Genomic DNA, 11,145 nt, shown 5'->3' with positions numbered 1-11,145 from the left:
AGGAAGTTGCTATGAAAAACTCTACCTTGCCTCGGCTATACTTTTCTCTCTTCGTAGGGAGGAGTCAGACGGTAGTTTCTAGCGTAAAGTGACATGTTAAACGAAATAGCGGCGTTTTTCGCAATATGTATCGAAACATGTATCCATGATGTAGTCAATGTATGTTGTTGACTTGAATTAATCAACAAGTAATTCGAATAAATCGACATTTTATGGTTAAACATCGAAGGAAACTGTCAGAACAGGAAGGCGGAACAAGTAAGTTCGGAAAAGTGGCTTTCAACTGGGCGATTTCGTCAGCGATTGAACATCAGTCGGGCGTAACGACCGTATTTTATCCGACATTATGTACAATACCGTGTTGAGGAATTGTGTTTAATAACGTAGTTTCGCTTTGCGTCGTTCGGGCTTTTATTTTTTGCGATAAGCAACAAGTCTGACCGAGTTGCTGTTAGCTAGTAACGTCACGAATAAACTTGGTACAGTCGTCATGTGCCCCGCTGTTAAATCTCTGGCTTTCATCCCCGAACGTGTGATTAGAACAACACAATGGCCTTATTGTTGTGGACATGTAGGTGCCGCTGCTGTTTAAACACAAGTGGAACTAATCTGGCTGTCGCCCGCCTTTGTCGGTAGCCGATGGTTTGTCTTCGTTTTATTGTCATTCCGCGGATTCTTTGGGTCCGCGGCTGAAAGAGGAAATGAGTCACAATAAGACGATGTTTCACTCTGCCCCTTTGATTCGCTGTCACTGTTCAGACTTGCCTTCAACCTGCGATGCTGGCTCGGTCAATTCCACGGCCTTCTCCACGCTGCACGGTTTAATTTTCAATGGCCCTTCTTACACTAAGTAAACATTTGGTTAATAATTATCAAGCATACTTCAAAAGATGTCATGTCTCCAAAACGGTGGCTTCATGCTTCTTCTTCTTTTTTTTCTTCTTTTTTTTTTTTCATAAATTCCCATTTTAATGGAGAGAGTATTCATATGAATTTGAAGAATAAGATGTTACAACCCATTTCAGATGTGTAGTTTGTTGTATGTGGTTATTTTTCATGAAGCCCAGTGGAATAGCCACTCACGATTGTAATAGCCAAACTTTTTGACCTGGTGGGGTCACAATGGGTTCTAAAATTGGCCAGAGAGGCAGGAGCAGATGGATGGATGGTTCTGAGGACCCACCTCATAGGAGAAAAAGAATATAACATGGGATATTTATAAAAAAAAAAAAAAAAAAAAAAAAAAAAAGGTGCTTCAATGTCAATTGAAAACGAACTAAAGTTACCACAAAATATGTGTCTATGAAGCCACACGATATTTAGCCCTTTATTGAAATGACTCACTGAAAAATGAATGAAATACAGCTATTTTATGACTTACTTGCTATAAATATAATTTCATCAGATTTTGCGGGCCGGATGAAAAAGCTTAACGGGCTGTTTGTGGTCCCCGGGCCACAGTTTTCCTATGCGTGCCAGAGCCCTATTGATCTGCACACTCTTACTCAGTTTTAACTTTGTGCTTAACCTGTTGCTCTGTTGGATACTTTCACCTGTTTGGAAAGCAAGTTGCTTCGGGCCTTGGTGACATCACAAAGGGGTTTATTTTGTTTAATCTGTTTTAAAATAAAAGCGAAGTAAGAAAGATAATTAAAAGGTAGACCTTTTTCGTTTTTGTTTTAGAATGTTGCTTAAATGATTTCCACAGAGTTGGACCTTCAGACTGAAGCTCCTTGTGGGCTTAATGCTGCTTAATAAGAATGCGTTCATGTTTAAAAACGGCGGTATAATCATGAACAGACACGCTATTGTAGCGTTAGTCAACACTCAACCCATTCCATGTTTGTTGAAATTTTAGTGTGTGCGATGGTAACTTGTTAACTGAAGTAATAGAAGTGTTAAATGTCAAAGGATGACCTCATTCTGGCTGCTTGAACGCATCAATGTATGGATTCTGTAATAGAATGTTCATGAATGATTTGGAGAAAAAAATACTTTAATCAACTTCCCGCCCCCAATTCTCTCTCTGCAGAATTACAGACTGAATCAGAACTGAACGGCCCATAGCAGCAACTCTCGGTCTGCTCGGTCTCGTCTCAACAGCAATTAAGAAGCCTCCCGGCAAACAGAGTCGTCGTCGTCGCCGCCGCCGCCGCCGCATGCCATCATGAACACTGCCCTGAAACAAGTCTTCAACAAAGACAAGACATTCCGACCCAAGCGCAAGTTTGAGCCGGGGACGCAGCGCTTCGAGCTGCACAAGAAGGCGCAGGCGTCCCTGAACGCGGGGCTGGACCTCAGGCAGGCCGTGCAGCTGCCCCACGGTGAGGACCTCAACGACTGGGTCGCCGTCCACGTGGTCGACTTCTTCAACCGCATCAACCTCATCTACGGCACCATCAGCGACTCCTGCACCGACCAGACCTGCCCCGTCATGTCCGGCGGGCCCAAGTACGAATACCGCTGGCAGGACGAGCACAAGTACAGGAGGCCGACGGCGCTGCCGGCCCCCAAGTACATGAGCCTGCTCATGGAATGGATCGAGGTACAGATCAACAACGAGAGCATCTTCCCCACCAACGTCGGTGAGTGTTTGGGCCGTCCGCAGACGCTCGTTTTGCATCTGCGCCACTTCTTGTTCTTGCGAAAACCACAGGCCCGCTGACAGATGTGCAATCATCGGATGTTTGTGCACAGACAGGAACACTGAATAAGCTTGCACCCGAACATTCTCTGGCGACTTCATTTAAACGTAAAATTTCAAAACTTAAAACACTTGCAAATTCTTTGATGTTGAAATTCTACTTGTTTCGGTCTGGCAGTAAAAAAAAATATATTTATTGTCATGCACTTTTTCCACCTCGAGTCTGGGTCGCAAAAAGAAAATAGTAAATTAGAATTTTAATGGCTGAATGAATGGAAGTCAAGGGAGCTTTGCCCCCCCACCCCCCAACCCCATTTACCACCATTCCAAGTGCTTTATATTGGGGTGTGCAAGGCCACATTCATTAGATTACACACAGCGATGCACATAGCAAACATTACCAGATAATCCTCTGCTGCTGCAGCACTCACTCCCCTGTTATCTCCCGTTTGTTGCTCTGCTCGTATGCATGTGCCCCGAGCTCGCCATCTGACTAACTGGAGAAACATCCAAGCCAGTGGATTTACAAATGGGTCACACTATGAATAGACGCAGCCCCTGACGCACTTGTCCTCTGTAGCAGATTCCTGAAATGTTATTGAATTAGCCAAAGCAAAAATGACATACCATATTAATCACCTGACTTAAAGCTCGGGGATGGCGGGGGGGGGCCTTATCTGCCAAGTGACTTTTCTATTTACATTTGAAGCGATGCGTGTTTCCATCTTGAGGGCCTCCAGAGGACAGAGGAAGGACAATTAAAAAAAAAGCACCAAGAAAACCCTCTTAATCGTTTCATTACCGTCGCTTGGAAATATTAAACGCTCGGCTGTCTTTGAGGCGCCGAGGCAAAAGGTCGCCCTGGATTGACCCCCGGTCCTCTCCATCTGTCTGACTCGCAGGTACTCCCTTCCCTAAGACCTTCATGCAGGTGGCTAAGAAGATTTTGTCTCGTCTGTTCCGGGTGTTTGTTCACGTCTACATCCACCACTTTGACCGCGTGAGCCAGATGGGGGCTGAGGCTCACGTCAACACCTGCTACAAGCATTTCTATTACTTTGTCACCGAGTTCAACCTCACGGACCACAAAGAGCTGGAGCCTCTGGTGAGTTCAAGGGGGGAATTCAAAGATGAAACACATTATGTTGTTTTTTTTTTTTTTTTTTTTTTTAATAGATGGGACAAAATAGTTGATCTATTTTTACTTTAGGGTGAAAAGTATAATATACTACTACTGGCTAAAGTTAAATAATATTACCAATTGAGGTGCTGCATTTAGTGTTTTACATATATTTTCCTGAGTTTAAGAATAGGAAACTTTTTTTGTATTTAAAAAGATAAAAAAAAAAAAAAAATCCTATTTTGTTGCCTTTATCATTGTCCCCCTAGTGGACAAACCTGGTAAAGGAGTGAGTGTATTTAGACTGTCGAGCATTTATTGTTGCATTTGTCGTGATCTTCTTACTTACATGCCGGCATTTATGCTGATGCTGAAATAGATTATCCTTCCTTCTATCCATCCATCCATCCATCCATCCATCCATTATCTTCTGCTTATCTGCCATCTGTTTGCAAAAGCAGCAGGCCAAATGGGATACTCTTAGCGTCTCTCTCCGCAGCAACCCCCTCGTGTGCTGCAACAATTTGTATTTGAAAAAACAAAACAACAAAAAAAAAAAAGAAACGTGATGGCTATGCTGCGTGTGAACCCCCCCGCGCCCCTGTGAAGAGTTGCTGCGTGTGAACCCCTCAACCCCCGATGAGGAGTCGCACCATGTAACATGACCTGCAACAAAATATAATTTCCCTTCAGAGTTATTTCCAATGCATCTAAAATAAACACAGCATGAGTGACCCACATCAGCACGCTGGATGGAGTTCCATGCCAGCAAGAATCCTTTGTGAAACCAGATGCTGTTGCCACCCGGCATGTTCACGCCACTCACAATAAAGCTTCATGCAAGATTCATTATTTTCTCTCCTCTTAAAGGGCAGTTTGAGGATTTACAAACTGTTTTTTTTCACGTGTGCTGTTGGTGGTAAGGTCATCAGTCGCATCGTGGCAACTGCAGAGCTGGGTCACTCCTCACCGCTGCTCTTGATTCTAGCAGCAGCTGACAAAGCCACCCATCTCTCTCTCTCTCTCTCTCTCTCTCTCTCTCTCTCTCTCGCTGTCTCTCTCTCTCTCTCTCTCTCTACAACGGCAATGTTGTATCTTAAATCGCATCATCATTACTTACTTGCTGGAATAGCCCCCGACTCCCCACGCAACTTAAGCACAGTGTGCCAATGTGGAACTAATGCTTGAAATGCTCTGAGTGGCTGAGGGTTGTATCATGTGTCCCAAAATGGAAATACTCAACGTAAGGCATCTCAAAATTGAGCTGAAGCGCCACACTTCTTTAAATACACTTACATTCTGTCTCTTAATTTTTTTTTTTTTTCTTTTTAATCAACATCTCCATAAAGTCAGACAGAGTATGCCTTGTGTCGTAGGAGGTCTCGCGCTTTGTGACCAAAGCTTCACATTTTTTTTTCAATTGCAGACGAGTTTAATCTGGTATTTTTAGCAGCCGCAGGGACGCCCAAATAGCGGTAGATAAAAGTTATATTTGGTACCTTTGTGTTTGTTGTTCTTTCCCCCGGATTAGTTTCCAACAAACAAACGCAACATATTTACAGAGTGAGTTCACCGCGGCCATCGTCTTGCGCTTGGCGCGTATCCCTTGTACTTGTGCTAACTCACGTTACCGCGTCCTTGTTTTCCCGCAGAAAGAGATGACCTCTCAGATGTGTCACTGAGGGAGCGCCGCGACCCCGCTGACACGCCGGACCCAGACATCCGTCCATCTTGAATATTGCAGCAGACGACTTAAGGAACAAACAAATTCAAGAAGAGTCTATTTTTATATTTAAGTACTGTAATCTATTTTAGCCACATACTGTAGGTTTCAACTAAGATCCTTGGTCTTAGGAGGTATTGCATTCTGTAAGTTTTTCAGATATTTTACAAGAGCAGCCTATATTGAGAGGTTTATATTTGTGTTGATGTTGGGGTTGTTTTTTTTTTTTCTTCTTCTGTTTTATTTGAATCATTCCAGAATACTTCTGTCGTTCCTTCTAAAGATGTAGTATGAATTGTTCCAACTATAAAATCAATGTTATTTCATTAAAATTATTTCCCACTCTGTTACAAATGACATTAGGTAATCACCGCTCGATTGACACTGTTTGATTTTTTTTTTTTCCTCCACACTTAGGATAATGTCACCAAGCCTAATTTATTGATCTGTTTCCAATATTGTTTTCTGTAAATTTCTTCAAAGTGCAATTTTCTCACCCACACCTGAAATTTTATTGCAGTAAAAAAAAGGATTATTGTATTTTAAAATTAAAGTATCATAAGAAAAAAATAACATTGTTTTCTTGTATGACCGTCATGTCTGGGTTCTGAATTCTTCTTTCTAGCTATTGAACTTGAAGTCGTGCCTGTTTGCATTAATGCACAAGTTAAATCTGCAAATGAACTCGACACATCGATTTCGCCGCACGTGACTGCTATCATCAAGCCTGTCACTGCACACTCTGGGCCTCAGGCCAGGCTCTCCGATGTCAAACCTGCAGGTGTTTGTTGCAGATTCTTGTGGCAGTTGAAGGTCACACGAGACTGGCCACTCACATGACAAAACTCTTGGAACAGCGCAGCGTGTCACAACCGTCCACCGGGGGGCGCCAGGCACCAAAATCATCTGCGATGAGATGCCGCAAACCCCGAGTTCATAATGTTGGCCTTACGCAAGATGCACGATGTCCCAGTTATTGTGATGAAGAGGGCGAGCGGAGTCCTCCTTGGCTTCTGATTCGGGTTAATGATTGCACTGAGCCTGTTATATAAATTAAAAGGCCAGATTGTACTGTGGTGAATACACGGAGTTCTTGTTTCGATCGACCCGACTTGGCCTCATTGGGGGAACAACATTTATGAATGGGCTGTTAAGAGAACAGCATCACTTTTGTAGTCAGTCACAATGGTTTGGACTATATCAAAAACAAGAAAGCACCTGCAGTTGCTCAGTGACAAAATGCCCCTGGAAGAGGACCAGTCTATTGTTAGTAAAATACTGGCTTGTTCAAGGAAATCGGCCCATAAGCAATAACCTTCTCACCATACAGAATGTTTTCTATGATTTCATAACACAAGACTGCAGTAAGAATGCATCGTTTGGGGCATATTTAAGCTACCGGGGATTTTTAATGTGCAGGAGAAGGGCTTTTACAAATTCAAATCGGCATCGCACAGGCTATGGATTTATTGTGAAACCACTTGAAGGTGTTATAAAAAGCTGTTTTGCATGCATCTCATTCCCGAAACAGTCATTTCATTTTGCATGGACTGGTGTGTTACTTTATGGATCCCCACACATCACTTGCTAATGTATAAATTCATAGAGAACAAACATGTCATCTCTCTTTATTCAGATCCCATAAGCTTCCACGGCTGCGGTTGCTGATCTTCCTGGGGTCCATATAAAAGAAAAACAAACATTACAGACATATAAACACACGTGCATACGTAGTACACGGAAGTTCACAGAACCTGGAAACACTGTATATACATCACTCCAATGCAGCACGAGCATCTAGCGTCTATGAGATTGGATGGATTCCATAGCATCTGTTTCAGTATATATTTTTATTTTATTTAAATATATATATATATGCTCTTGATGCTTCTTATGTTAACTGGTAATGAATCCCACTGACTTACGGCTCTGAAAATGAAAACTTTATGTAGTTGATTTGTTTTGGGCTGTGGGAGGACCAAACAGCCTTTCCTGACCCGTCTCGTCACATGACTGTGCATGGAGCCGGTCTGAACAAACAAAGCTGTGTGGTGGTGGCATTAGAAATACACTGCACCACAGTTGTGATAGAAGTAGTGTATGTATAGTTATTATACTTTTTAGTGTAGTATGTTTAAAACTTAAAACTATATTTCATAGAAATAAAAACTACAAAAAGTGATGACTTGTCAAGTCAGACTGACCTAGGCCGTCAGATAAAAATAAACTGTTTCTACATTTCACCCCCTCTAAATAAACTAATATTTGGACAAATAAATGGAAATCCCTCCTAAACCAACATGATGTAACATCCTGCCCCAATAACATCAACTATTGTAATGACCTCAGTCCCGACTGCAATGTGATCCTCTTAAGGGATTGTCTATCCTCTCCCCACCTCCTCTCACAGAAGTGACTCCCTTTTAAAAAAAAAAAAACCCTCCTCCATTGTGCTCATGTGTTACGTCTAGTACGTGCAAGATGTGCTTCTCTTTTTTTTCCCTTCTCCCCTCCCTCTGGTGTTTTCCTCTCTCGGAACGTACCGAGCAGGTTGAAGGCCTCAGCCGTGCCCAGACGGGGAAAGGAACTGGAGATTGGCCAAGAACAGGGAGGAGCGTATCGGGCTGCATGTGAGCCCGTCCCACTGCCAGAACTGGAGCGCCAGCACCAGCCTGTTTTGATGGCACAGTCTGATTATTTAGGCTATGAGCGATAATGTGACTCAGCAAAGGCCAGAGTGGGCACACACCCTTAACGGTTTTATGGCTAGAGGGCCAGTTGCCTCACGCAGCGCAGTAATTACATGGAAAGTCATGGCTTGAAAGGGCCTGCGGCTAACGATGGCACAGAGAAGTTCCCCTGAGTTGATGACTTAAAGACAGGATGCAGCAATTAAGCTATTTTAGTTGCCACAAAACAAGGCCCATGGCCTCTTTGTTTATTTGTTTGTCTGTCTTTTGCAAATTGATTCATTTATAATATGAAGCATTTTTTCAAGGCATTCTGAAACGATCAACTTCTCATTTCAAATATGGTTCTGTGTCGCAAAATGCAAAGGGAAAAAAAAGTGTGTTTTGAAGTTTTCACACACCATTCCTGAGGTTGAGCAATCCGGCCAATCAGCAGATTTATTATATGGCAACACAACAATGCACTGCAAGTCAGTGACAGACAGCATGCAGGTGATAGCACACTGCACGTAGAGGCACAACATCGACATTGCGCAACTGCAAGGGTAATTTTCCCCTCCATCACGAGTGTTTTTCTGCAATTTTGAGAGCTGTTTGCACAACAGTACAGCAACTGCTGACAATTGCTGCCGGGGAAGGAACAAAAAAAAAAAAAAAAAAAGTCACTTTCAGTGCTTCCGAGCACGTCCAGGGAGAGAAAATACTGCCCGCGCACACTGCAGCACAGTGCCAAGGACATCTGTGGACATAACCGTTGAGAGACAGCGCTTGGATCACGATCATATACAAGGTTTCTAGGAATTTGAACAGCCGGAATTATCTTCGAAAGCCTCGCTTTACCGCGCAGTAAGAGCGGGTGGTGAAACCATACATGGCAACAATGGAACAAAAACATACTTTTGCTTAATGGTTGCATCTATTTCCGTGGTCCTGGAGGTCACCGCAGAGTCACACTTTAAATGTGAGAAGTTACGATATGTTATGCTATACAGAGCTATTCCTTCCTCCCCCCCCTCCCCCCACCCCTCTCCCGCCCTGACGGGAGGCTGTATGCTTCCAGGCAATTTGCTCACAGACGCGTTCCTCGAAAAGGTACAACCTGCACCCTGAGGCACTGCGACCTCAAAACTGGAGAAGCACATGCGGCCTTAAAGCATATCTTCTTGGCTCTTTGACAGTTTTACTCGAGCAAGTGATTTGTCAGACTCCCTCACATCCACATGCACAGACTCGAACGGTGTGTGGGAGAGCTCTGTTTGCATTGAACAGCACAGGATTTTTTTCTTTTTTTTTTCTTTTTTCTGCACTAGCACGTCTGGATGCTCAAAGGCAAAACTGCCTTCTTTTCAATTACTCAAATTGTAGGTTGGGCTTTTTTCTTTAATCTTGACATCCTCACGTTAATGACAGAATTTACATGTTTCACACGGCTCGCAAAGCTCAATGTATATTATTAACACATCAGTTTCTCTCCTTTTACCGACTGGTTTTATTAGTTTATAAGTTCTATTGCTAAATTTGCGTTTTCCAATTTCCAATTTAGCTGCTGCAAATCTACGTCAAAGTTCCGACTGAAGCCACGCAGACGTCTGAATCTGCAGCTTTACATCCAAACAGAATCAGCACGTCGCAGCGGTCTCTCGCCTTGAGCTGCTGCGGCGTCACGCTGAACAAAAACAAGAGCGACACACCTCTGTTATATCGCGTTTCAAAGGGGAATAACACCTGACCGGACAGTGCCCCCCCGCCCCACCACCTCCTGATCGACTGCCGTCCATGTCAGAAACGAGGCCTTTGCCACCTCAAGTTATTTACGACGGCCCATCCCCTCGCCTCCACCTGACCTGTAGTGGCACAGACGCGCCCCCCTGCACTTTGGCGCGGGATCTTGTTTTGCTGCTCAGACCCTCGACTAGACCATGTGCTTCGAAGCGGAGGGGCTTGCGTAATATTTTGCTGGCGGCAGAGCGTATGTTTGGGGGGAGCGAAAAAGTGAAAAGAGGAGTGGCGGAAAGCAACCAGTCACAAGACATTGGCCTCGTTAAAAAAAAAAAAACACACACACACACACACACACAAGGCCTTAACTTAAACACCCTTGATAAACAATGCGTTAGTGCTGTGCAGAGCGGGTCCGTGGACTTAACGTTATACACACATTTGAAGAAAAAAAAAAAAAGCACGATAACAAAGAGGGCATATTGGGCAATGCGACATCCGTGTTCCTCAGCATGCAATGCAGCTTATGTAAAGATGCAGAGAAGTTGCTTCCAAACCCACACTGCTGAGGATACACAGCACGTGGATTCATGCACGAGAACATTCACAGGAGCCAACAGAGGAAGTGTTCAACCCGCCCGCCTCCTTTCACACCACCGTCAAAATACGGCCTCCGTTAATCCCGTGGCCACTTAATGAACTTGTCGCGCCCGCATCAACGTCGCCTTGGCATTTCACAGACGAGTCAAGACGGCGCGTAACGCCACGTCATCAGAACGCTTGCATTTCTTTCATTATCACAGCAGCGAGAAGGTTGCCCCCCCCCCCAAGGCTATATCACCTCGCCAGGCTTGCAAACGTGCCTTGTCAGTCAGTCTTTGCACTGACGAGGTGGGGGGGGGAAAGGTGATGTGAGCGTGCGTGCGTGCGTGGTAGATGGTGACAAGCAGCACATGGCCATTGCTCAAACACTCCCAACTTCCATTCATGGAATGCAAGCGATCGTTCTGCAGTGAATGCATAGGGTTTGTTATTTTTTTCGGGGGGGGGGTTTGTTCCGTGTCGCTCGCTCAGTAGTACCAAAGTCATATGGTAGCCATGGCACAGAGATATCACTGGGACAACATCAAGCCATGGGTTTAATCGAATAAATGTGCATTTATTAAAAACTTGTGTCCTATTTCCCCATTTCCTCAGCCTAAAAATACACACAGAAATAGTTTTTTTTTTTTTTTTTAACTAAATCACT

At 43.9% G+C, this 11,145-nt stretch overlaps 1 protein-coding gene across 1 annotated transcript; it reads left to right on the top strand.

Annotated features, from left to right (window-relative positions):
* The first annotated feature begins 73 nt into the window (after window positions 1-73).
* Window positions 74-6,082, top strand: mob3a (MOB kinase activator 3A). Its single transcript, XM_076031228.1, has 4 exons — window positions 74-258; window positions 2,033-2,585; window positions 3,547-3,749; window positions 5,417-6,082. The coding sequence occupies exons 2-4, from the start codon at window positions 2,168-2,170 to the stop codon at window positions 5,444-5,446; spliced, it is 651 nt and encodes a 216-aa protein (XP_075887343.1). The 5' UTR covers window positions 74-258; window positions 2,033-2,167; the 3' UTR covers window positions 5,447-6,082.
* The last annotated feature ends 5,063 nt before the right edge of the window (window positions 6,083-11,145 follow it).

The sequence above is a fragment of the Nelusetta ayraudi genome, unplaced genomic scaffold (assembly GCF_046127955.1).
Source record: "Nelusetta ayraudi isolate G7.1 ecotype Tasmania unplaced genomic scaffold, CSIRO-AGI_Nayr_v1 ptg000032l, whole genome shotgun sequence".
NCBI classification, from domain to species: Eukaryota; Metazoa; Chordata; class Actinopteri; order Tetraodontiformes; family Monacanthidae; genus Nelusetta; species Nelusetta ayraudi.
This window is presented reverse-complemented; position numbering and strand designations above follow the sequence as displayed.

Bases quoted from the DNA above. Each gene is read 5' to 3' on its own strand.
- mob3a (XM_076031228.1), top strand. From the start codon at position 2,168: ATGAACACTGCCCTGAAACAAGTCTTCAACAAAGACAAGACATTCCGA. The intron at 2,586-3,546 runs GTGAGTGTTTGG...TCTGACTCGCAG, and splicing joins CATCTTCCCCACCAACGTCG to GTACTCCCTTCCCTAAGACC. The intron at 3,750-5,416 runs GTGAGTTCAAGG...GTTTTCCCGCAG, and splicing joins ACAAAGAGCTGGAGCCTCTG to AAAGAGATGACCTCTCAGAT.